Source organism: Amblyraja radiata, chromosome 34 (genome assembly GCF_010909765.2).
Source record: "Amblyraja radiata isolate CabotCenter1 chromosome 34, sAmbRad1.1.pri, whole genome shotgun sequence".
In the NCBI taxonomy this organism is placed as follows: domain Eukaryota; kingdom Metazoa; phylum Chordata; class Chondrichthyes; order Rajiformes; family Rajidae; genus Amblyraja; species Amblyraja radiata.
This window is the reverse complement of record NC_045989.1, coordinates 16,616,658-16,644,381: the sequence shown is the minus strand read 5'-3', so window position 1 is coordinate 16,644,381 and position 27,724 is coordinate 16,616,658. Positions and strand designations below refer to the sequence as shown.

The 27,724-nt window shown below is 43.2% G+C and overlaps 1 protein-coding gene across 3 annotated transcripts in view; it reads right to left on the bottom strand.

Moving 5' to 3' along the window:
* Positions 1-26,826, bottom strand: part of cgnl1 (cingulin like 1) — a 116,136-nt gene extending 89,310 nt beyond the window's left edge. Inside the window, exons 1-2 of one of the 3 annotated variants that reach the window (XM_033050511.1) lie at positions 26,763-26,826; positions 117-1,878 (exon numbers count right to left, since the gene is read on the bottom strand). In XM_033050511.1, coding sequence (XP_032906402.1) covers positions 117-1,847 — 1,731 coding nt within the window. In that variant the 5' untranslated portion in view covers positions 1,848-1,878; positions 26,763-26,826. Of the gene's footprint in view, positions 1-116; positions 1,879-26,523; positions 26,689-26,762 lie in introns of those variants that run through there. The other 2 variants (XM_033050512.1, XM_033050510.1) reach the window with 2 other exon arrangements.
* Positions 26,827-27,724: the final 898 nt, after the last annotated feature.

Below are 27,724 nucleotides of genomic sequence, written 5' to 3'. Positions count from 1 at the left end.
CGGAAACAGGCCCTTCGGCCCGAGTCCGTGCCGACCAGCGGTCCTGCATACTTCCACTTTCCTACACACACACTGCAGACAACTTACAATTAAACCAAGACAATCAACCTACAAACCTGTACATCTTTGGAGTCTTTGATTTGTTTGGAAGAACCCAGCTTCTGGAGATAAAGTGTGGCGTTTACATTTACAGCTCTGCTACTCACCGGCCCCTCACGATCACAGGCATGTTGGCTTGTGTGAAGGTCTAAACTCTTCTTACGGATCCCAAGGAAGGAGGGAGTGATTTTACTCATCTTTGCTTGTGTGACAGGCACTGCTTCTTCCTTTTTGACTTCAGGCTTGTTGATTGTCCCTACAGGGTATGAAGATGATTTAATGGCAGATCTTCCATTGAGCTCAGCAGTTGCTCCTCCGTCTACTTCGGTCTGACTTGGGCCGTTGGCGAAACCGTACTTCGGGTTCCCCTGACTGGCTGAAGGCCGCGTTGGAAGACGACCAAGACTCCCGGTGGAAGCAACATTATTGGCGGGTGGACTCTCACACGAGGCTGGGGTTTTGAAGCTTTGAGATACGGCGTTCTGACGGCGCAACTGAGATGGTCTGAGCAAGTGCTCATTTGATGGGGTTAACTTTTTATCGGGGTTAGCAAAGGTACTCGGAGATTTAAGTGGGAAAACACTATCGACACTCCGAGATCGTTTTCGATCTTCCGGATCAATTCGGTTTCTCCTCGCCGACCTGCCTCGTCGATAGTGACCCTCTTTACCGTCAAATTTATGAATCAGCTCATCCACGCCGGAAATGTGCTCAGAGTCAATATCACGGCCGGGGCCTGGGAAGAAGGGGATGTACCTCCTATTTTCGTGCCGATTTATATTTTCAGCAGAGAGTTCTTCATCCGGATCTTCCGCCCCCAGTTTGTTGGGAGGAGTCAACTTGTCGGGACTTGCGGAGGTTGAAGATGATGAGCGACGTAATGCTGAAACCTCGACAGTTCTCCCACTGGTGTCTGGCCGGCGCAGAGGGAGCAAATCTGGCCGTGAAGTCCGGGAATCGTCCAAATCAGTGTTGATGGCGTTCTGAAAATGTATTTTGCTGTTCACTGAATCCACGCTTCTACTCACAGGCCCTGCAATCTTCTTGCTTGCATCGCCCATCATCGGGACCTTACTGATATTAATTTTCTCATCACTGGGTTTAATTGAGCTTGACGATCTGGCATCTAACTTCCTCGGAAATTCTGACTTGGGCAAAAGGTGTAAAGAGCTGTCTGTGTTGTTCTCGGGGGGCTTGCTACTGGTCAGGCTTTGCCAACCAGGCTGTTTCAGGGAGGTCTTTTCAGGGTCATAGGGTTTGAGAATTTCAGGATGCTTTTGGAAATTCAGCAAATTACTTGCTTTCACGTGGCTACTGTCTTCCCTGACCTTGGAGGTCTCTGCTCCTGGCAACTGTGGATAAGAAGATGGCTTTGGTGAACTGAAACGTTGACTTTCTGGAAAGGTGAAGTGGCCATTAGTGGAGAATGTGTTTCTCTGCTCTCTTGCATTAGGCCCGGAATATGCTTTAAAACCGTCTTGAGATGCAGTTTGATCAAAGCCACCATTCTCAGGGGGAGGCTCATACATTTGCACATGTCCTTCCTGGTTGCTGTTCAGCACAACATATGGCTGCCCATCGATTCCCTGCACTCTAATGCTGACTCCGTAAGACCCCGCTTTGTTCGGACCAGTGTGATATTTTTGTGCCTTTGTTGCTTCTTCTTGCGAGTCTTGAATAAACCTGATTTGGATTCCATAATCTCGCTGCATTTGTTTATCCGGAATAGCACCAACATAAGACTCCATGGAACCGATTAGAAATTTGGTGGGTAGTTCACTGTAATTTTAAAAAATAACCTCGTTAGGAGCGAGAAAAACAAAACAAAAGCACTGAACAAGCACTGCAAAACATTGTGTGGAATTGTTTAGAAGAGGGCTTGGATATCCATATGAAGGGGAGAGTGTTATGAAGTCTAACCTTTGACAAAATACAGTAGTTGATTTTCAGGGGGTGTTTGAAATGGGAAAAGGGATGAATCCATGTTAGAGATTTGTTCAGAGAACTGCAGAGTGATGGATACTATTGCTGAATCCACCCAACGAAAAAGGTCAAACACAGAGTACAGGAGCAACTCAGCAGGTCAGGTAGGGATTCTTCATCAGTCTGAAGAAGGATCCCAATCTAAAAACATCACCTATGCATTCCCTCCACAGATGCTGCTTTCACAGACGTGGAGCTACAATCATGTATTACAATCGCCCTGAACTTTTAAATCTATATTCCGACTTTTCTTATTCCGTTTATCATGTATCTGTACACTGTGGACGGCTCGATTGTAATCATGTATTGTCTTTCCGCTGACTGGTTGCTCTCACCGTACCTAGGTATACATGAACTCAACTCAACACTTGGTCATTTCAGCACAGCATGAACGACATAGAGATTCGGCAAAATGTAATTTTTAAATTACCGACGTTCCCAGTGGCGCACCTGACCATGTGAACAGACCGTATCGCTCCGTGGATTCTGTCCAATTCTACATTCCAAACTCTAACAATTTCCCATCTCATTACAATCATTGTTTTGATTCTCTACATGACCGTCTGAGTGGATTACTGCTCACCACCAAATGACAATCTCAACAGTTGACTAGAGGTGCCTTCAAGCAGGCGGGAGGGTTTGGAGTAAAATCAAAGTTTCTGATGATGTCGCAACTACATGCCAATTTGTCCAACAATACGGGAGGTTATGTGGACACAAGGAACTGCAGAAGCTGGTTCACAAAAAAAAGACACAAAGTGCTGGAATAACTCAGCGTGTCAGGCAACATCTCTGGAGAACATGGATAGGCAACGTTTCAAGTCGAGACCCTTCTTCAGGCAGGAAGTTATAACGTTGGTGGTCTTAACCTTGCTAAATAACGAATGGCAGAGTTTTCTACTGAATAAATAAATGGATTACTACAACGCGCTTCATTCCATACAATATCACTCTGACTAAAGGCAATCTCTGCACAATTATTCAGCCTCACTGACCGCATTGTATTCAGGATCAGCGAACAGAGCTGATGTCAAGTTTCTAAAGTAAAAACTTCAAAATTTTGGGAAAACGTTGGTATTTCTGGCTTAATACAAAAGAAACTTTGGCTGTGCTTCTGTCAGAACATTTTAATAACAATTCTGTACTCAGGCATTTAACCTGCAGGCTGAAAATTCATCCACTAAAAGCCAGACAACTCCGACCGTTGTATATTTTCTGGACAATTTCCCATGGCAATGCACAAGGGAAAATTGGAACCAAGTGTTCGAGTGAAGAGAGGCTTGGGGCAGGAGATGCTAAAAGGCATGTCTCAGTATGATTTTCAATATCTTGCACTCTCTCTCTGTATTTTGTTAGAGTCCTTAAACTATTGCAGCAAGAAGCATAAATTTCCAAGAGTATGAAAAAGAGAAACAGATCTTACGTAATGATACTGACTGGGGGTTTGGGATGCCCCAGCTAGTTTGAGAAGGACAGCGCAGCGGTAGAGTTGCTGCCTTACAGCGCCAGAGACCAGGGTTCGATTCTGACTATGGATGCTTGTCTGTATGGAGTTTATACATTCACTGAAGGGCCTGTTTCCACACTGTATCTCTAAACTAAACTAGAGAATTGGTGCTAACCGGACCTCAATCCAAATTTTGTCGTCAAAGGATTACAAAGCTGAAAATTGGTCACTTGAAACAGAAGGCTGTCTTTGTTCCTGTGCCCAGAGTTTTCTTATCTGCAGTGCATTCAAATCCATTTGATTACCCAATTCTAATCTATCATCATCCATCCCACATCTCTCAATAAACAATTTGGCTGACCAGAACACTAGCAACCAAACAAAGTCAATCTAAATCCTGCTTGCGTCTGGCAATGTTTAATAGAGCAAGACCCTCCACCCGGTTAGGGTGGAAATAGGTAACAGAAAATAAACACATCAAGCATTTTGATAGGTAATAGTGACCATAAAGATAAAACAGGAGCAAACTAAACTGCCTAAATACTCAGAGTTAGCTACTTTCACCCAGGAAAGTTTTGCTTGAAACAGCCCAATAAAGTTCAAATAAAAGACAAAAGGAAAGGGGTATATTTGTTTCCAATGGGCTTACATTGCTGACATTTGCTGAACAACTCAGAGACAGTCATCCATTTCCTTATATAAATAGCCCTTTGTTATGTGTTATCCTGGGCAGCAAGTGCCACAGAGAATAAGTGCGAGGGGCTGCATCTTAGTAGGGAGAAGAGAAGGACTGATGTCCTCTGGAAAAACAGGTGTGCTGAAGAAGCAGACAAACTGAGAGTGACAGACATGCACATCACTAAACGTAGCAACGCAAATACCATCCGTAGTAACCACCAATCATCTGTTTACGCAAATATATTTTTTATTCTCCTCACATTCCCATCAACTCCCCCCTCCCCCCCCCCCCCAGATTCTGCCCCACACTAAGGGCAACTTACAGTGTAGAACTAACGTACCAACCCGCACATCTTTGGAATGAGGGAGGATACTGAAGCACCCAGGCATAAGGTGGCAAGGAGAAAGGGCAAACTCCACACAAACGGCACCCGCGATCAGGTCACTGCCGCTGTAAGGCAGCAACTCTACTAGCTGTGCCACAAGCTGCAAAACTAAATCACCTATTTCAGTACATCATCATTTACTATTTATATCTTTAAATCTCTATTCTTAAGGTTGTAACGTCTAGTTCTCTGTACTGTTCCTCCATAATTACACCCTTTAGAAACCAGACAAAATCCAGGCATATCTGCATCAGTCCTTCGAAGGCTCATGAACCCTTTTTCAATTCTCACCATGATGCAATGTACTCTAGATGGTCCAACCAGGCCTTTATAAAGTTGGAGCCAAACCTCCTCCCCCCACATTCTAATTATCCAGCTACAACAGTTAACCATTCATTAGCACTGTGGAGTCTACATCTGCTTATTCACCACCATTCAACTACAAAATGTCTTTCAGTGGCCAAAGAACTTCAGGACGTAGGGTAGTGTTTTAATGTCGGATGGACCTGCCTCCAACAATATAATAAAAGACAGATAGTGCACGTCAATGATAGTTGAGGGATAAATGTTGGGCAGAAAACCCTATATATATAGACTCTATATATGAAATCATGTGACAGCAGTAGCTCCCAGACTTTGAGCAAAAACCCCACTAATCCACATCCAATAATATACGCAACCCCTCCAAAGAAAGTCTAAGAGTCCATGTGCCTGTGATGTTGTTGCAAGCAAGATTGTCATTGCACCTGTCCTCACCACACTTGTGACAATGACAATCAACTCAGCACGACTTGTAACCTGATGATGTCAGCGGCTGTTCCTCATGAGATGTTGGGGCTGAACAAGGGATTGTTGAAGACTCTGGGACAACTAGCGTACTAGATACATTTTTACATACTTATGTAAGAAGGAACTGCAGATACTGGTTTAAACCAAAGAGAGACACAAAAAGCTGAAGTAACTCAGCGGGACAGGCAGCATCTCGGGAGAGAAGGAATGGGTGACGTTTCGGGTCGAGACCCTTCTTCAGACTTGTTCTTTTTTTTTACAAATCTTATAACTGCACGTCTTCAGTATTTTTAAAACCTCTCAGATCACCTGTAATATTTAGGGTCCTCCCAAGGGAATCATACACGACACGTTGGGAATGTTTTCAAATATGCCTCAGGACCTGTTGAGACTACGTGAGAGGGAAGATATAGCCTTGGTGAACCATCTCACCAAGTAGTAACAGGTCTGTGAGTGGAACCCAGCCACGGTGCTGTATTGGAGTGTCAGGCTGGAGATCTTGCAGTTCCAGTCCGAGTGAAACAAAAGTGAAACCCTCCAGAGAGACTGCCAACCTCTGTCACATTTACTAAGATTCTTGGCCAACTTGAAAATCTTTATTAAAAAAAAAATCTAATTCAATGCTTTTAAATTAATTTTAAATTAAGCAATTCTATCCCTTTAACAATGTTTGACAAATAAGATGATATAGTTCTTATAACCCATATAACAATTCAGTGAACCAACAGCAGGTTGTTAAAAGGCAGAACTTTATTGTAGTGGGAAGACTGCTTCAAACGTACTTAATAAAGCCAAAGATAATGCCAACGGTAGCAGCAACATCCTGTATTTATGCTGATGCGAGGACAAAGTAGCACAGATGTCAGGATAGCCCTCTCGCTGAAATAACACCAGATAAATAAGTTTCCTTGCACTCCTTATGAAGCAAATGTTCTCCAAAATTGTAACGATTAAGATGAATTTGGTTGTGAGGCAGCTGGAGGCAGATTCTTGGGAAAGATTTCTTTTTTCAAAACTGAGAAGGTTAATTGAAATGTATTTAATTCAAAAACACTAAACACCTTAATTCAAAAGATTAAAGGTAAGACGTGGAGTTATAGCCACCCATGTCAATGGGAGCACCAATATTACATGCATTATTAAGCGCCCTAATCTATGGAAATACGGGCAGCTGAAGAAAAAAACTTTACAGAAAGCCAAGATAGACACATAAAGCTGAATTAACTCAACGGGTCAGGCTGCATCTCTGGATAAAAGGAAGAGGTGGCTTTTATAATAGGAATAGGAAACGTCACCTATTCCTTCTCTCCAGAGATGCTGTGTGACCCGGTGAGTTACTCCAGCTTTTTGTCTCCATCTTTGGTTTAAACCAGCATCTGCAGTTCCTTCCTACACAATACAGAAAGCTACTGGGAACGGGCACAGAATGTATTTTTGTCAATGTTAGTCTCTGAATCATTCCAATCACTGCAAAGCCTAAAAACCACTCCAGTGGCATTCACTGTCATATTGTATACTTTAAATTGAACATGCAAGCACTCAAGGTCTGAAGCATTATGAGGAATAGGCATTTAACAGTCACATAATGCCAGTTATGTACAAGGAACAAATGCCCCAAGAGATCCTCATGTAACACCAATCAAGACATTACAGATGCATCAATGTAAAATGCTGGCAGTAAATAACATCAACCCTTTCCGTTTAGTTTTGATTAGAGATACAGCGTAGAAACAGGTTCTTCCACCCACTGAGTCCACGCTGACCAGTGATACACACATACACATACCTTCAGTCTGAAGAAGGGTCTCGACCTGAAACGTCACCTATTCCTTCGCTTCATAGATGCTGCCTCACCCGCTGAGTTTCTCTAGCATTTTTGTCTACCTTCGATTTTTCCAGCATCTGCAGTTCGTTCTTAAGCACATACACTAGTTCTATGTTATCCCACTTTTACATCACACACGCCAAGTGCAATTTACAGAAGCCAATTTACCCACAAACCGCCACGTCTTTGGAATATGGGAACAAACCAGTGCACCCACAGAAAGGCCACGCAGGGAAAACATGCAAACTCTGCACAGACAGCGCCTGAGGTCAGGATCAAACCAGGGTCTCTGGCTTGAGAAAAACTGATTCAATGGCTCAAGCATTCCTATATATTCAGGATTAACCCCACAAATCAGCCATCTATGTCCCACAACTCTGCAACCTTCCGTAGGGCAAAATGGCAAGCAGAGGTCAATAGACTAACATTTGTAAAAGCAAACATCACAATTTGCTTCAGTCCCAGATGTAGAGGATCAGATTCATGCTTCCAGAATGAATTTACACTTTTTCCAAAAATCAAAACATGCCTATGTCTAAACATTATATAACAGGCAAATTGGCTTAACAGCTGGATTGTTAAGTCATTTTAAATGTTGTTGTAAGTAGAGAAATTTGCAAAAAAAATGTATAGAGAAAAAAAAAAAATCACATTATTTCTGCAGAAAGTATTTCCTAATGTATAAGTATTTCCTAATAGCATTTCCCAAAAGGATGAGAGCATGAAAACAGGTGAAAATCCATCTGCATCATACACTCCATACGGAAACCCCAACAATAGGACGGTGTACAAATGGTGCAGGGTCTGGTGTGAGGCATGGATATTGAATGCCTATCATAAGCTCAAGCAACAGAATTGAATTCCAAAAATATTAGTCAGGAATTTTGGCCGGACCCTCCCAACTATGTTTATCCAGTGCATAGCTGATGCTGATAAAAGAATCCAGGTTTTTGCCCAAACTCAGTCCTGGCTTTATCACTGCCCAAACCCCCACACAAACCAGCGGGTGGGGGGAAAAGAAACTGGAAGAGGAAGGATGCTGCTGATTGTTATCAGGCAAGCCCTGTCAAAAATGCACACACATGCTCTTTCTCTGCAGTCTCGACCTGACTGAATGGGATCCCCCTGTGTGCAATCTGCTGAAACCTTAAGTGATGGTTTCTTGGATGAAATAATAATAATAATGGATGGGATTTATATAGCGCCTTTCTAATACTCAAGGCGCTTTACATCGCATTATTCATTCACTCCTCAGTCACACTGGTAAGCTACTTCTGTAGCCACAGCTGCCCTGAAGCAGACTGACGGAAGTGTGGCTGCCATTCTGCGCCTACGGCCCCTCCGACCATCACCAATCACTCACACACATTCACACACAGGCAAAGGTGGGTGAAGTGTCTTGCCCAAGGACACAACGACAGTATGCACTCCAAGCGGGATTCGAACCGGCTACCTTCCGGTCGCCAGCCGAACACTTAGCCCATTGTGCCATCTGTCGTCCCTAATAGCAGACTTAGCACTTACAAATGGACAATAAAAATTAGGTTAACTCAATGTTGTCCCCCATCCAAATCCCCCCCCCCCCCCAACCCAACTCACTTAGAGTTTGTTCACAACTAAAGCCTTCAGGACTTTCCAAATGGTCAACCTCCATGCAAGCAACTGGTTATAGATGGTCCTTGGGTTGAGGGACATCACTGCCAAGCCAGAAATCGTTCTCAATCACAACTAATGGATCCTGTACTTCCAACAAGAGACCGAGGAACAGAAAACATGGCAGGCTTTCCTCGAGTCCTCCCAAAGGATAGCAACCAGTATCAACCCGGCCAAAATCATCTAACTCGGAATCAAGCCTAGCAATTTGCACTGTCAGAGTGAAGTCGCACCCAAATTGGAGGAAAAGCACCTCATAACTCACTAGGGCAACTTACAACCCAGCAGTATGGATATTGATTCCTCTAATTTAGAGTAACCCCTGCATTAACTCTCTCTGGCTCTTCCCCACCCAAAGTCGTCCTGCTGTTTAATTGTTCTCACAGTTATTGCCTCTTCCACAGCCAACAATGAATCATTGTGGGCTCCACCTTTCCTGGCTCATTGGTGCCAGCTCCGATTTGTTCTCCTCCTTTACATACCTCAAATTTCCTTCTCCCTTAACTCTCAGTCTGAAGAAGGGCCTCGACCTGAAACTTCACCTATTCCTTTTCTCCAGAGATGCTGCCTGACCCGCTGAGTTACTCCACAATTGTGCGTCTATCTTCTTGGTTTAAAATACATCACATGGCAGATTTATTATGAGGCGTTTCATTCAATTCAGAAAAGCAGCAGCAGCAGCAGCGAGTTCTCAATGTTGCCGGTGACAGGGTGTTCTGTATGCACATCAACAACTTGGAAAACCAACAAAAACCACTCACAGCAGGCACCGTTTTTATAAAGACCTTAAACCAACCCAGCATTTTATTGGCTTAACTCTATGTAAACATGAAGTGAATGGATGTGTGAACTAGGTAAGTGGTACTTCCCAAGAGAGTTAAGGCAGACACAAAAAACTGGAGCAACTCAGCAAGACAGGCAGCATCTCTGGAGAGAAGGAATGGGTGACATTTCAGGTCGAGACTCTTCTTCTTCAAGGGTCTCGCCCGAAACGTCACCCATTCCTTCTCTCCAGTGATGCTGCCTGTCCCGCTGAGTTACTCCAGCTTTTTGTGTCCATCTTCGGTTTGAACGGGCATCTGCAGTTCCTTCCTACACAGAGTTGAAGGCTTCCCCGCTCTCCGTCACCACATCAGCCTTCTCCCTGCTTATTCCCAGGGAATGTGAATTTAATCCTGCTGTTTCACATTCTAGTCTTTTATTATCCATAAAGTATCCTACACAGTAAAAACTGCACATACTGTCCTCGCAAAGGCTGCCTCCCTCATGGCCAGGGATGTCGGTCGGAGTGTCTGAGTCAAGGTTGTCAGCTGGTGCACATGGTGTGTTCGCCTCTGGGCACCGAGTCCAAACAAAGCTTTGCCCTCAGGGGTGGGTGCAAAGCAGACGGTCAAGGATGGCTCACACAGTTCAATGAATTTAATCCACAATAGCAACTTTCAAAAGAGAAACACTGTAGATAAAAAACCCCAGAGAAAGCAGGGCGATGGGAAACAAGTGGGACTAATCAATAGGCGCGTTCTGAGTCAGACTCGCACAACACGAGCACAATAAACAGAGTCGCCACTGTTTGTGCTGTGTGTGGTTTTTTTTAAGTGGGTAAAACCCTCTTTACTCTGTGGCTGTGAGAGTTCTGTAAGCTAACATTCAAAGAGGTAGAGTCAGAAGAAAAAGCAGTATTATTTCTCTAACGGAGCAAACACAAAACTTCTCCCTTAACCCTTCAAAAGAGCTGGAAGCGAGTGTAGAACAAAGTTTACAGCTATTCATAACTTATTTGCTTCTCCATCAGATTAGATTACATTCTCAAAGACACTCCAGTGGGCCCAGCTTTTTATGGAACATGTGGGATTCATTTCACCGTGCTGCTTGACTCTATTCTAGGGCCACATATGTGCCGATGGCAATACTGGTGCTTGTGTGCTCTGGGTCACAGATACATGACAAAGTTCTTACTAAAACCCCACTGCAAGTCTACAGAAGTGACTGGCGACTGTCAGCTCTCTGGCCAATGTGTTTTGATCGCATCTATCCTAATTCTGAATATTACTTTGCACATCCGATTTTATAAGTGGTATAAAATCACACAAACGGTCTCCGCCTGGGCACTGGGGAAAAAGCAATTGAGTTGAGTCCAAATAATTCAAGCTCAGGCCTGACAGGCTGGTTGCTGCTTTGAGGACCTGCCAGTGAGTGCACTGCATGACAAATATCTTGTTTGTCTTCCAGGCCAACAATGGACAGAGCAGAAGAATTAACCGCACAAAGCAGCCGCAGCAGCAGCAGCAGGGGCATCTCTATTTTCAACCACTGTTTTTAAGAGTGAGACTGTTTTACATTCACGTGGCTCATTCTAACGTCGCGTATGTGGGGAAATTACAAGTTTACAATACCTCGTCGCAGACTGCACCCTTTAAAAATAATTCTGTGTACTTCTTAAGTGCAACCCACTTAATAACTGTGCTGTTCTGTAAATGATTTGGTGAATATTGCAAAGGGAACGCAACACTCTATTGGCTCTCTGTTAAAGATATTTATTTTGAACCATAGGAATTAAGATTCATCTCACTATAAAACTCCTTGGGGGAAAAAAAAAACTACACGGCAACATTTCATGTCATCATCTTTCCAAGTGCCATTTTTATTGTGTTGAAACAAACCATTTATCTCAATGGAACTCTGCAGCTGATCACTGCTCATTAATCCCAGTAGGTCTACATTGTCAGAGATACTTGTAGCGGTGAAATATTGCACAATATTTGCACATTTAACTACACAGTCTTCGGCAATGAGTATGGTGCAATACAGCAATTAACGATTAACACTTTGAGAAAATAAGTACCAACTTCAAGAAATATTAACAGACTATAACATTTTTGTGAAACAGCATGAGGATTTCAATAATAAAATGCATTCTTCACCTGCAAGAAATTATAAATCTCAATCTCAGGAGACTATTTCTCAGTGGATTAGCATTCCTGGATTAGCAGATTCCACGGTGACTTGAAATGAAACTGAAGAGGTACTAAACTACTTTATGTACAATCTGTACTTCCAGTTATATTTCCAAGGAGCTGAGTTGAGGATGTTCCCATTGTCAATGTAATTAGAATTTATTCCCTGAGGCTGGGCTGAATTCAAAACTGGGTAGAGCAGTTTTGTCTGAAGTAGTGTCTCGAGCCGAAACGTCACCTATTCCTTTTCTCCAGAGAAGCTGTCTGACCCGCTGAGTTACTCCCACTTTTTGTGTCTATCTTAGTTTAAAAGTCAGTTTGTGAAACCACTGCACCTATTAACCGAACATTGAATCAGTAGTGGACATTATACTTGCTGCAAATTAATATATAAATGCATCAGATGATGTTACTTCATATTTATATTGCCATCATAGAGTTAGTATAGGTTCTTTTATCAGTATTTGGCAGCCAGGTAGAACTTTTAACAAAGTGTCAAACTGACTGTAACTTCTAATTTTACCCAGTCATATTGGGAAATATAAAAATTAATAAAGGTTCTGAGGTTGTTGGGAATAAATTCAATTCCATTTGAATTTACGTCAAACATTCTTTATTTGAACATAACTCATCGGTGACGCATATTATCGCTGAATTATTTTTAGTGACTTAATGTGGACAGTGCAATTTCTATTTAATTATGTTCCCTGCTTGCCCCACTTTCAAAGATCTGCAACTTTGCCCTTCCCAAGAGATGGATGCTTAAAAGACAGAAGATAAACACAAAATGCTGGAGTGACTCAGCGGGGCAGGCAGCATCTCTGGAAAGAGGGAATAGGTGATGTTTTGGACGTTTCGGTGACAGAGATGCTGCCTGTCACGCTGAGTTACGCCAGCAGATCCTTCCTACACACACTGCTTGAAGGACACGACAGCAGGCGAGTCAAAAACGCTTATAATGCGTTGACAGCTGGCAAAGGTGGGGGCAGAGAGGTGTCAGAAGCCAGTGGTTAACAGAGCCTTTGAGCCCCAACACAACTCCAGCACCATCTAAAGGGCAAGGTCTGCCTACCAGATCCACCTGTTCTGGTATCTTGTTCTGCACAGACCTTTGGGAAATGAGGGCAGCAAGTACAACAATGGGTCCCATTCTGGAAAATCCAGCACATTGAACCTCTTCACTCTTTGTCAGTGAGGAATAAATCAGCCAGAATCGTATTCCAGATCACTATTCTGCAGCAAACATGATTTAAATACAAAAACTACTGTAGAGTATTCCAGGATATCACAAGTGTCGGAAAGAAACAACTTGTACTCCTATGTATGCAACAAACTCCAATCTGATCAGTCTTATCTTCGGGTTTCAGAAGACAGCATGCGTGAAAGTTCACACAAAAGAACTGATTAAGTGTTGAAAAATTATTACCTTACATGCCTTCTTTGTGCAATGACCCACAAACACAGACTGAACAATCCAGCTCGACAATGTAAATTAATGCAGAAGGATATTGAATACACTGGGCTTGTTTCCCCTAGAGTGAAGGAGGGTCTGGGTCTCGCATGGCCAGCATGGCTTGTATGGAGAAGGACAACATGGACAACAATGTCCAGAACTTTAATGCATGTCTGGATGCAAAGTGTTGCTGCCTGACTTATTCTATAACAGTGAACACCGATGGCCTCACTTATCCAGAACATCCAGCCAACTATGTATTTCTATGCTTATCTTTTAATGAAGCAATTTTGATTCGCACTTCCACAATGTTCATCTATATTCCATGGGAATACAGATCTTTCTTATGCTCAGTTTTGTTTTGCACATGAATTCTTGAAATCACTAAAAATTAAATTTCAGAAAGCCCTTAGTTATATGATATGCCAGAACTTTATTTATCCCAGGAGGGAAATTGGTCTGTTAACAATCATAAAACATTGTTTTATGTGCTGAGTTGTGCAAAGATTGGGGGGGGGGGGGGGGAGGAGAGTCAGTCTACCCCATGACAGAAGGGGGAGGAGTTGTACAGTTTGATAGCCACAGGGAAAAAGGATCTCCTGTGGCGCTTTGTGCTGCATCTTGGTGGAACCAATCTGTTGCTGAAGGTGCTCCTTCAGGTTGACCCGAGTGTCATGGAGTGGGTGAGTTGTAGTGTCCAAGATGCTCACCACCAAGACCACATCAATGAATCTAACTCCGTCCCCAGGACAGAGCCACCCTTCCTGATGAGCTGTTGGTGTCCGCAGCCTTCGCCCTGCTGCCCCAGCACATGACAGCGAAGACGATGGCACTGGTCACCACCGATTGATAGAACATCTGCAGCATCTTACTGCAGATGTTGAAAGTGCGGAGCCTCCACAGAATATACAGCCGGCTCTGTCCCTTCTTGTACAGGCCTCAGCGTTCCTGGACCAGTCCAGTTTACTGTCTAGGTAAACTCCAAGGTACTTGTACTCCTTGGTAAACTGCACATCCACACCATTGATGGAGGCAGGGGACAGGGGAGTTCCTCTCCTCCTAAAGTCCACCACTAACTCCTTAGTCTTGTCGGTGTTGAGCTGCAGGTGATTCAACAAAGCCGTTGACTACACCTCTGTATTCAGACTCCCTCCCATCACTGACACAGGTCACAATTGCAGAGTCATCCAAAAATGTCTGCCGGTGGCAGGAGTCAGAGTTGTACCTGATGTCCGAGGTGTAGATGTTGAACAGTAAGGGAGAGAGGACTGTGCCCTGTGAGGCCCCTTTGTTGCTCACTACCATGTCCGAGGCACAATTCTATAGCCTGACGGGCTGTGGTCGTCCAGTCGGGTAGTTGGTGATCGAGGACACCAATGAAGCTCCATCCTTAGCAGTGCAGGTGGAAGGTGTTAAAAGCACTACAGAGGTGTCCTAAAAAAAATTTAAATCGTGGATGCCGACCCTTTCAATAAAATGGAAATAAAATGTCTATAGCTAGATAAATGCGATTTATCTAAAATAATTAGTCTGCATTGATCCTGAATAATAAACCGTATTTAAAAAACCTTTGATCCTTTCTAGGATGCATAACCTCAATTGCGTCTTGCAGAGTAATTGGCAAAACTTAAGATAAATGTCACCAAATCTAAACGTAATGAAACACATCTTGCTTGTTCTGTACTTCGATAATTAAGTTCAGACTTATTTTCTTGTTAAAATTCGGTAATAATTATTAGCAAGTTGTAAATGATATAAATTAGTGGCGCAACCTTGGCCAGCACGGACTAATTGGGCCGAAGGGTCCATCCCCAAGCTGTATAACTATGAATCTACGAAAACAAATGACTGAATGTTCAAATGGCCAGAAAAATGGCAACTAAAACAAGATCTTCTGCCAAATCAATTAGAAAAGCATACAATCACTTCCTTAGATTTGCAAAGGAAACCTGAACAATATGGATGAGTAATGCACATGCTTTAATCTTTGCAAAAACAATATTCACTGTAATACAATAGCTACTTTTAATCCAAGTGTACTTGGCTTTCGACCCTGTAACATGTTCCTTTTATTGTGTTACAAGAGGGTATTTTTGGTCACATTGTACATTTTATATTTGACCTGAGGAAAACATCTAACAGTTCCACAATGAACACAGAGCAAATTTGCATTAGAGATATTGGCAAAAAGCCATGAGGCAGATCTAAAATTAAATCCACAATAAAGGTGAAAGGAAAACTGTTTCCAGAGTTTATGAAACACCCAGCAACCAAGGATAAAACAATAACTGTATTTGATCAACATAGATATCAGGTTAGAGAGCGGACCATCCTCGCATTCAACAAGATAGGCACAGAATGCTGGAGTAACTCAGCAGGACAGGCAGCATCTCTGGAGAGAAGGAATGGGTGATGTTTCGGGTTGAGAACCTTCGTCAGACCTCGACCCGAAATGTCACCCATTCCTTCTCTCCAGAGATGCTGCCTGTCCTGCTGAGTTACTCCAGCATTTTGTGTCCATCTTCGGTTTAAACCAGCATCAGCAGTTCCTTTCCACACATGCAACAAACAGGTAGCAGTAAAAAATAACCATCCATGCAGCTAATCATATTTCAATAGTGAAATAATTTTTTTCCCCAGGGTGGAAATGCCAAAGACAAGAGAGCGCTTTGGCTGAAATGGGCAAATTTAAAGATATATGGGGTCATTTTTTTAAAACACAGAGTGTGATGAGTGGCTGTTATGTGCCACTGTGGGTGGTGATGGAGGTAGACATGATGGTGGCATTTAAGAGGCGTTTAGATAGGCACGTGGATATGCAGGGAATGGGGAGACATGGATCATGTGCAGGCAGAGGAGATTAATTTAACTTGCCACCGAGCTCGGCACAGACATTGTGGCCTAAAGGATCTGTTCCTCTGCTGTATTTGTGTTGTATTTCATTAAAATTTACCAAACTGTACCTGTGGATACAAGGAACTGCAGATGCTGGTTTACAATAAGAAGACAAAATTGCTGGAGTAATTCAGTGAGTCAGACAGCATTTCTGGAGAACATGGATAGGTGATGTTTTGCGTCTTCTGGCAAAAAAGGTCCCGACCAGAAACGCCCCATGTCCATGTTCTTTGGAGATGCTGCCTGACCTGCACAGTTACTCAGGCAATTTGTGTCTTTTTTAAAAAAAAACCTATATAATTTAGCTGGAAATCCATATTTTCACTTAAAATGTAAATAACTTTTCTGCACATATTATTTCTGCAAGAGGTTATTTGGGATCACCTCGGCCATTGTATACCTTAAAACCATTCACTCCACTGAAGATTTGTCACCACAGAACAGTACCTTGCAGAATGTTATAACACATGCAGTATAAAAATAAGCCAGGGGTACGAATCAGGATCAGAAGCAGTAATCCAATCTCATATTTGTTCAAGAAGGAACTGCAGATGCTGGAAAATCGAAGGTAGACAAAAATGCTGGAGAAACTCAGCGGGTGCGACAGCATCTATGGAGCGAAGGAAATAGGCAACGTTTCGGCCCAAAACGTTGCCTATTTCCTTCACTCCATAGATGCTGCCGCACCCGCTGAGTTTCTCCAGCATTTTTGTCTAATCCAATCTCATAGATCAGTTATGAAAAACATCAGTCTAGAGTCAGCCATATTGCATGGAAACAGGCCCTTTGGCCCAACTTCCCCTGCTGACCAAAATGCCTCATCAACACTTGTCTCACCTGCCTGCGTTTGGCCCATATCCCTCCAAACCTTTCCTCTCCATGTCACTGTCCAAATTTCTTTTCAATATTGTTTATAATATCTGCCTCAACTCCCTCCTTTAGCAGCTTGTTCCCACTGTGTAAAAGGTACACACATCCTGCTCAAAGGTTTTCATTCTTTGGTATCAGATACAGTTATAAATGTGCAATCTTTGTGCAAGTGTTGTTTTTTTAAATAGTTAAGATTATATGTGTGATGCAATACAATTATACATTTTTGGACTTACTTAAAACAAATGGTTTAAGAACAACTAGTCGATTACTGGTGAAAGTGTGCACAAGAATTTAAGACCAAACATGCCAGAGCTAGAAGGGACATGATGGAAGAAGACAATGGGACTGGACATTGAGATGCAATTCAATTCCTGTTTTATAACATACAAACAATCTTATTTTTATTTAATATTATTACAAACTTTCATGAATTTGAGAAGCCAGGAGATGGGGTAGTTACAATGCAGGAACTTAATTTACGTCGCCTGAGATAGCAGGCGACAAACTGTGATAAAACCAGATCAGTAATGGTACACGGCAGCAGTCATGACGTGGCAACGTTTAGAGCCATGGTGAAAATTGCTCTGGCTCTGCAGAGAGTAGTGCGTTCGGCCGAACGCACTATGGGAACTTCACTCGCCCCCCCCTGCAGGAACTATACATCAGGAGGTGCAACTCCAGAGCCAATAAAATCATGGGAGACCCCTTCCACCCCTGCAACGGACTGTTCCAGCTGCTATGGTCAGGCAAACGCCTCCGTTGCCATGCTGTGAGAACGGAGAGGTTGAGAAGGAGTTTCTTCCCAGAGGTCATTAGGACTGTAAACTCCTATCTCACCAGGGACTAACTTTACTGCACCACTTTACTGCTTTTTTTTTAAATTGCTGTTTTTTCCCCCTTTTTCCTTGCGCCCACAATATTTAATATGTAAAAGAAAATGTGATTCTGTTCCATTCTGTTTGTAGTTTGGTTGTTTGTTTGTTTGTTTGTCTTTTTGCACAAAGTCCGCGAGCATTGCCACTTTTCATTTCACTGCACATCTCGTATGTGTATGTGACGAATAAACTTGACTTGACTTGAATTTATAACGAGAATAGAAGGAGTCATATAATACAATGTTAGCACCAAAGTCACCCTTTTAATATGCAGGTAGGTTGACCTAGGTCAACTGGGTTTGTATTCACAAGTTTACTAGAGCAATATCTACTTGAAAGCTAGAACATTCTGACGTGCAAGGCTGCGTCACTCAGTTGGCCGTCGAGAATGAGGGGTCACAATCTCAGGTTATGGGAGAAGACACAAAGGGCTGAGATATGGAAAAATGTCTTCACCCAGAAGATGACAATGAACCTGGAGTATTCTTTGCACTAAGGACTGCAGAAGCAAAGTCACTTAATAGATTTCTCAACGTAAAAGGTCTTCAAGGGTCTGGGGAAGAGAGCAGGAATGTGGTTTTGAGTTGGGTGAACAGCTAGGAGCAAAAGCATCTATCTACTCCTGCTCCTGTTTTACCAAACGGTACATTTTGGGACTGATTTAATGAAGTACAATCTGAACCCCAGTTCTGGATTGACTTCAGACTTGGATTGACTTCAGCTGACCTGGACTGCTGCAGACCTCTGGTGAAGTCCTGGGATCTATGCCCATGCTAATGACTGACCAGCAATGGCATTTCAAAGCCAGGATCATTTTAGTGGAAACCACAGATCAAATCATGTCGAGTTTATTGTCATATGCACAAGTGCAGTGAGGTACAATGAAAATCTTGCTTGCAAATCTTGATCAACGGTTACACATTTCAGCAAAATTACCACCTCAACATGAAAGATCTTTGTCAGATTCCCAGTCAATTTCATTTTTGAAAACATTATTGATCTCAACATCTTGCCAACCCATCAAGCCTCCAAGATTAATTCAGCAGCATTCTGCCCGTTGAGTGATAACTACAAAATTAAATCTTATACCCAGTAACCCAGAAGTATGTTTTATAACGATATATCTGTATGTCCACCACAGGAGGTCCGGTTCAGGGTCTGACGCCATCATTCAAATGATAGGGTGCCGGTTATTTTGTTGAGAATGTTAAAATATTAAAAATTGATCGCAACAGGAATCAAGGTAAAGGCAATCTCATTCAAATTAATCCAAATAGAATCCCACCGTATCCCATGCAACAATAAAGCAATGTTGGTGTAATCCGTTCCTCGCCTCTCTTAGCTGCATCGGTGCATATCACATAACCTCCAGGGCACATATAAAAGACACGCTGCCCATTGATCTGCACCTACATCAAGCAGGAGCTGAGAGTCCTTGGACTCTGATTCAAAGTTTATTCACAGGGGAGCAACGTTGCTTTGGCTAACATTGAGCAACATTGTTTTCCAAACTTCTGGAGAACAAAATTCGAACAGGGCAAGCTGGCGAATTGGAGATATAAATAAAAAATGCTCAATAAATCAGATAGTATCCGTGTTTTACGTAACTTTAACAAAACTTAATGCTTTACAGATGCTTCTAAATTGCCTTTAAATAGTCGAGATAGTCAACAAACAGAGGCCATGAACAGACTTCTCTCATCTCACCAACTCGGTCCCACTTCCACTCAGATCCTCCCACTCATGCGCTTCTTTCACACTAACCCCAGCCACCTCTCCGCAATCTGCTTCCCAACCTACTCCGTCTGCTCATCACCCATATGCTCTTCCTGATGGTGCCCCCCTTGCACTGTTCCCCACTGTCCATCCCACCTCACTTTTTTGTTCCCATTCCCCACCTTCATTTCCCATCACATTCCATCATCTGCAGCCCCTGGTTACCTTCAATCATGTTCCTGCCTCTTTCGCCACCCCTCTCTCCCCGACCTGACTCCATCCACCAATCTATCCCTCCTAACCTATCCATCCATCAAGTCAAGTCAAGTCACTTTTATTTATATAGCACATTTACAAAGCAACTCTCATTGGCCAAAGTGCTTTACATTGGTATAAGAATAGTTTAACAAACAAAAGTGGTTCATAGATTAAGTACAAACATCACTACATACATATAGCCCTCGCTCAGAGGTCATCAAGACAGGCTTGGGAGTAGAGATGAGTTTTAAGTCTCGACTTAAAGGAGTCGATGGAGGGGGCAGTTCTGATGGGAAGAGGGATTCTGTTCCACAGTCTAGGAGCAGCAACCGCAAAGGCGCGGTCGCCCCAGAGCTTATGCCTAGACCGCAGGATGGTCAGCAACCCCAAGTCGGCCGATCTGAGGGACCTGGAGGTGGTGTGGTGGGTAAGCAGACTTTTGATGTAGGTGGGGGCAAGCCCATTGAGGGCTTTGTAGACATAAAGGAGGATCTTGAAATTTATTCGGAACCATCGCATGCCAGCTCTTGTCCTATTCTCCCCCCATTATCTCTTTATACTGATTATCTCCTCAACACTCTTTCAGTCCAGAGGAAGGATCTGCTCCTGCAACATCAACGGTCTATTTACCCCCACAGATGCTGCCTGACCCGCCGAGTACCTCCAGTGGTTTGATTTTTTTATTTCCCAGTCGTCATCGCAGCTGCATCCTTGCATGGATTTCTGCTGCTCCTGTTTGGGTTTGAACTGCAATTTAAACTGGAGCACTGGGTGAAGGTTGTACACCAGTACTAACTCCTCAAAGCGATGTTGGATGGGTGGTTGCACATGCCTAGCTAATGACACCGACATCTCGGCAGAGAAGAAAGTCGTCGAACAATAGACTGTCAGCAATCGATTACACCCTGAAGTATCCATTTGAGTAAAGAGGCACAATTAGCATGGATCACCCAGCCATTCACTGCTATACATTTGCCCGCAGGCAATTCAACTCTCTAGGATGGTCGTCTATTATAGTAAGCACTGCTCTCGCATGGAGATTATTTGTCTAAACCTATCAGGCAGAATCTATAACTCTGAAACATACTTGTGGATGATAACCAAATATAGCTGCAATTACTTTTGTTGTCTCAACACAGATTTGAAAATGTCTGTGACATATGCCTGCGTATAATAACACGTGTAATAAGGCACACTAAATCTCTTTAAATGCCTAGTCCAAATTAAATTTAAAATTTGAAATCCACTCAAATTGAAAAAAACTGAAAATGAGCTGCAGATTAAATTATCCAGCAAACTGTGCGCCAATGGGGTTTTTTTTCGATACAATTGACAGAGTGACTTTCTATAGTTTATAGCTCAAGACAAAATGCCTGTCAAAGAGTATACATTGCACATTGCTAACATGCTTTCCTTTTCATCTAGATCCGATCAAAAACAAATATTCACTTTGTAGCTTTCTTTTTCAGGTCCGTTCCTGCACTATCCTGTTCTGTGTTTTACATTCAGGTTAATTCAGTTAGAATTGACATCTCAGGTCCATGACTAAGCTCATCTATGAATGGGTACAGAGTGATAGCTCCAACAGGTCTAAATCATAACACCCATCACCAGCATCACCGAGAAACTAACTGTTCAAAGATAGTAAAAATAAATAAAGACTGTAAAAAAGAATCACATGAATGTTCTTACTGCTCAACCTGTCAAACAGGCAGAACAATTCTACCATAAAGAACTGCGTAATATTAATTTTCTGTTGCACAATGCAGTTTTGTAATACATTGTCAAAACAATGTTTCCTACCCCTGGTATTAAGATAGACTTAGACTATACTATGTTCCCAGATAATAACAATATAATAATAATAATAATAATAATAATAATAATAATAATAATAATAATATCTTTTATTGTCATTGCACATAAGCGCAACGAGATTTGGTATGCAGCTTCCAACCGATGTCATAACATAAATAACTAATAAAATTTGGATTTAGATATCCCGAGAACATGGATTGTAAAAAGAACAGTAAAACAGTCAGAACAGTTCTTCCAATTGAAATAACAGTGAAGCACATGGTGCAAAGAGTAACCAATTTGAGGCGATAGGCAAATGTAAAATAAGTCCAAAAACATTTAATCTCTTCTAGGATCAGTTTAGATGAAAGGCTTTTCACCGTCTGACTCGACACTGAAATGCACTTAAATGGCAAGAAATTCATCCAGCTCCAAAATAGATAAAAATTAAAGTTGTATTTCCACATTTTGGACAGAAAACTCCTCACCGGTGATTGCGATGCTTAAGGCAGTTGAGAAAGTCAGTTAAAAAGCAAATATATTTAAGAGGAAGATTTTACTGTGCAGGACCAGTTCCTGATGTGTTTTCCAGGAACTGCAATATAGGGATCAGGTGTATTGATCTGAATAATTGTGAACGGGTGGAGATAAATCCAGTAATTACAGTCAGTGGCAGGGTCAGAATAATTACGGAGAGAATTAGCAGTCACTTCGAAAAATGTGGATTGATTATAATAAGCCTGCATGGAAGTATTGAATTTGCACAACTAACTTTTCAATGTAAAGTAAAGAAAGAATTGATGTAGGAAAGTTGCTGAAGTAGTATATATGGGTTTCTTAAAGGCATGACAAAATCCCAAGTGATAACTTGGTATCTGATCTATACCATTGGAATAGTGTGGTGGAAAATTAGCAAAGGAATGCGAGAGAAAGCAGTGATCTCTCTGACTACAGTATAATGAAGCCCTCCAAGGGTGAAACCTGGTCAACCCCTGTTCTTAATTTCATAGTTTGGGTAGATAGAGTACAATTAATAAACCTGCAGATGATCAAAAAACTTGAACGTTTATTACACAGTGAGGACAGTAATAAGAGTTCAAGGAGATAGAGTCAAGCTGGTGGAATGGGCAGATGATGAAGTTTAATGCTGAGAAATGTGAGCCGTTACAATTTGTAAGAATGAGAATTACACATTTTCAACTGGATGCAATAGTTCAAAAAAGATCCAGGATATACGTGCACCACTTGTTGGAAGTGACAGGATACATTAGGAAAGTGGATGAAGCACTGAGGACTGTAGACTTTATAAATAGACACCAAAAGAGTCCAAGGGCAAGTCAAGGAGAGCCTTTATGAAATATTGGCTTGACCAATATGTGGAAAGCTGTGTCCATGCCTGGGGTTCACACTTTAGGAAAGACTTGAGAAGGTGCAGAAAAGCCCTAGGATGTTGGCTTCATTGTCCTTTTGACCCTGTTTTAATCAATGGGTCAGTGAATTATAGTGATTGTCAGTGTAAAGTGTTCCTGCCTTGCAGCTTCATATTATGAAGCATTTAACTGTGGAATTTTCTGCCACAGAAGGCAGTGGTGGCCAATTCACTGGATGTTTTCAACAGAGAGTTAGATATAGCTCTTGGAGCTAGCGGAATCAAGGGATATGGGGAAAAAGCAGGAACAGAGTACTGATTTTGGATGATCAGCCACGATCATATTGAATGGCGGTGCTGGCTTGAAGGGCTGTATAGTCTACTCCTGCACCTATTTTTCTATGTTTCATATGAAGGATGACTACGGGGTAAGTTTCATCTCTGTCCTGAATGACTGACCCCTTATGCCGACGTTTTGACACCCCAACCCGTCACCCGACCGCCCGGTTCATTGAGATCACCTCTAATTCTTCCAGAGAGAAACACAATGGTCAGCATCTCCGGAGACCATAAATAGGTGATGTTTCGGTTTATCTAGCGATGCTGCCTGACCCATTAAACCATTCCTGCACTTTATGTCATTTTTTTGTAAACTAGCAACTGCAATTCCTTGCTTTTACATTCTTCCAGAGAAAACTGGTCCAATGTGTTTAAGACAATAATTTAACTGCCATGCATAAGGATAACATAGAACAATATAGCACAGGAACAGGCCCTTCTAATCCGTGCTGAAGATGACGCCAAATTAAACCAATCCCTTCTGTTAGCACATATTCTCTGTATATCTACGTGCCTATCTAAAAAGCCTCTTAAACCCGACTATTGTACCTGTCTCCACCACCACCCCTGGAGGCACATTGTTTAAAAAAGCTTGCCCTGATCACCTACTTTCAACTTTCTCATTCAGATTGTAAAGTTATGCCCTCTGGTCTTTGACATTTCCACCTTGGGGAAAAGGTTCTCACTATTTACCCTGTCCATATTTATCAAAATGTTTATAAACATCTATCAAGGCGGGACACTGGTAGAGCTGCTGCATTACAGCACCAGAGACCCGGTATGATGCTGACTACGGCACCTGTCTATACAGGGTTTGTACGTTCTCTCTGTGCCCACGTGGGTTTTCTCTTGGTGGTCCGGTTTCCTCCCACACTCCAAAGACGTACAGGTTTGTTGGTTCCAGTAAAAATGTAAGTTGTCCCGAGTGTGTGGGATAGTGCTAGTGTACGGGATGATCGCTGGTCAGCAGACTCGGTGGGCCGAAGGGCGTCTCTGCGATGTATCTCTAAGGTCTAAAGTAAAGGTCTCCCCTCAGCCTCTAACATTCCAGAAAAAACAACCATAGTTTGTCCATCCTCCCCGTATGGCTAATACCCTCTCATCCAGACAGCATCCAAGGAAATCTCTTCTGCACCCTCCCCAGAATACTGTAATGGGGTGGCCTGAACAGCACTAAATAATACATAGCACAACGAGGGGCTGAAAGGCCATTTCTTATGAAAGCTGGATCTCTTCCATGTATTAGAGCCACCTCTTCACAGTGGCATACATTGACAACCAAGTTCACCACCACTTCCAGCGTACTAGCGCAGTCCTTGGCCAACTGCAGAAAAGTGTTCAGTGAATAAAACGTTAAAAATTGGCGCTAGGCCTGTGGTGTCCCAGGCAATAGGACTCTTACTATCCAATGGAGGCAACGGTGATCTACTGTCTCAGCCCAATGACGCACTGATGTTGTTTCTACAATTGGGAAGATAAGCAGTTTAAGAAGGAACTGCAGATGCTGGAAAATCGAAGGTACACAAAAATGCTGGAGAAACTCAGCGGGTCTGAAAAAGGCTTTCGGTCCGAAACTTTGCCTATTTTCTTCGCTCCATAGATGCTGCTGCACCCGCTGAGTTTCTCCAACATTTTTGTGTACCTGGGAAGATAAGCAAACCTCTCGTCCATATTCCTCATTTTACAAAACATCGAGGCCATTCAGCCTATCAAATCTATGCCAGCTCAGAGCATTCCCATCAGCCCCATCAGCCCCATTCCCCTACTTATTTCCTTATGATATTTTATTCTCTCACATGCTCCTTAATTCTTCCCTCTATGCTACCCCAGGGGTAACATGAAGACTCTTGTCACATGCAGATCATGGGGGTGGAGGAAGAGAAGGGGGTCACTCTGTCCATTGTCCAAATGCTGATATCTGGTACCTCAAGTACCCGAGGAATTGCTCCAAGGATACTTTAAACATCTCCTTGAGGAAAGGTGTCATCCTCACTGACACAAGGGGAAATCCTGGCCCGCGAGGTTCTCCCCTGACCTCGCTGCTATTCACCTACCGGTACTTCCAACGGGACTCACTGTTTACCAGCTGCAGGGAAACGAACCAACCCAGGGATATGGACACCAGCCAAAGTCAGACAGCAACAGTTAACACTACACGGGTCAAGGATCAATCAGCAGATCTTTGTTAAAAGCCATGGCTTCAACTCGTTACCTCCTAAAATGCCACCTTCTGATCCTGTTCACCACCGGGGCAATAATGGCCCTCGTTCACCATTCATCAACCCCCCAGAGGGCATACTTACCAATTAAACCCCAAAGTTACTAATCATTAAATCGGCATCCAATTTTATTAAATAGTGTGGCTTTTTTTTGACAACTCCCGTAAGGTTTTTTTCCTCCCCAACGCTGTAGCGTTCCGAAGATAGACACATAAACAAGAGTAGCTCAGCGGGACCCTTCTTCAGGTCTCGACCCGAAACGTCACCCATTCCTTCTCTCCAGAGATGCTGCTGCCTGTCCCGCTGAGTTACTCCAGCATTTTGTGTCTATCTCCGCTTTAAACCAGCATCTGCAGTTCCTTTCTGCACAGTTGAGGATTGTGGAGTGGTCTCCTAACCCCACTCCTCCCTCTGTACCCGTGGCCTCCACATCTTCACCAGTCGGCACCGACCTCTGATGTGAACACACACCGACACCACATCTCAACGCGGGCGGCTTCCTTTTCGGTCGTTTTGTTTCCTCTCACTATATACATTTTAGATTCTGTCTAAATGGAGCCGTATTTATATTGTGCTCGCTCCGTATCTCCAACTTAATCCCCCCCCCCAAAAAAAATATAAAGTGATGAAGTAACTCAACGGGTCAGACAGGCATCATCTGCATTTCCTTGCAAATTAATCAACTTCGCCAAGAAATCCCGGTTAAAACAACTTCTTTCAAAATATAAACGAGCGCAAGTTCCTTCCAATAAATTAACATTATATTCAATCTCACACTACCTTGAAAGATAGCGGGAAGGTCACTGAGGGAATCCTAGCCAATAACAAGCAAAGACCTTTTCTGCATTAAGTACATAACCGAGTAAATAAATCCAATGATGATTCCAAAACACTGCTCCTGTCTGCAGGACTCACCACAGGCAGAATAAATGCCGGAGCTCCCTCGACAGGCACTGCCCGCAGTCTCATCAGCTCCGGCGGCTCAAGAGTCGGCAGCGACTAAACTCAAGCGAAGTGCAACAAGTTGCAGAGAACCAGGGCCGAGCGGCTCCCCCCTCCTTCTCCCTCCCCCCTCCTTCTCCCTCCCTCCCTCTTCCTCTCCCGCGGGCGGGGCGACTCTCTCTGCAAAGTCCCGGGGAAGCTGCACTACTCACCTGCCCGTCCGTCACACACACTCGTCGCAGAGCGCGTCCCATTACCGGGAGCGCGCGGGGCGCGTGGCCGCGGGGGGGGCAAAACTGCCGGGAGCGCGCGCATTAGGTGCTTGATAGGTGGGGTGATGCGGGGGAAATTGCTGGCGGAGGAGGCCATTCGGCCCTTCGAGCCATTCATTGTGATCATGGCTGATCATCCATAATCAATAACCCGTGCCTGCCTTTTCCCCATACCCCTTGATTCCGCTAGCCCCAAGAGCTCTATCTAACTTTTAAATTAAGCCAGCCTTCTGTGGCAGAGAATTCCACAAATTCACAACTCTCTGGGTGAAAACGTTTTCTTCTCATCTCAGTTTCAAATGGCCTTGTCTTTATCCCTAGACTGTGCCCCCTGGTTCTGGACTCCCCCAATATTGGGAACATTTTTCCTGCATCTAGCTTGGCCAGTCCTTTTATAATTTTATATGTTTCTACCATCTGATACCCTCTCATCCTTCTAAATTCCAGTGAATACAAGCCTCAGTCTTTCCAATTATGACAGTCCCGCCATCCCGGGGGTTAACCTTGAGAACCTATGCTGCATTCCCTCAATAGCAAGGATGTCCTTCCTCAAATTAGACCAAAACTGTACACAATATTCCAGATGTGGTCTCACCAGGGCCCTGTACAACTGCAGAAGGACCTCTTTATTCCTATACTCAAATCCCCTCGTTATGAAGGCCAACATGCCATTAGCTTTCTTCAATTGGCTCCTAAATTGTCTTGCAAATAGCAGGCAAAGGGTGATGAAGGTGGTTATTTTGTGATTGGAAGTCTGTGACCAACTGTGCACTATAGGAATCAGTGCTTGACCAATGTGTAGGAAGGAACTTCGAATGCTGGTTTAAACCGAAGATAGACACAAAATGTTGGAGTAACTCAGCGGGACAGGCAGCATCTCTGGAGAGAAGGAATGGGTGATG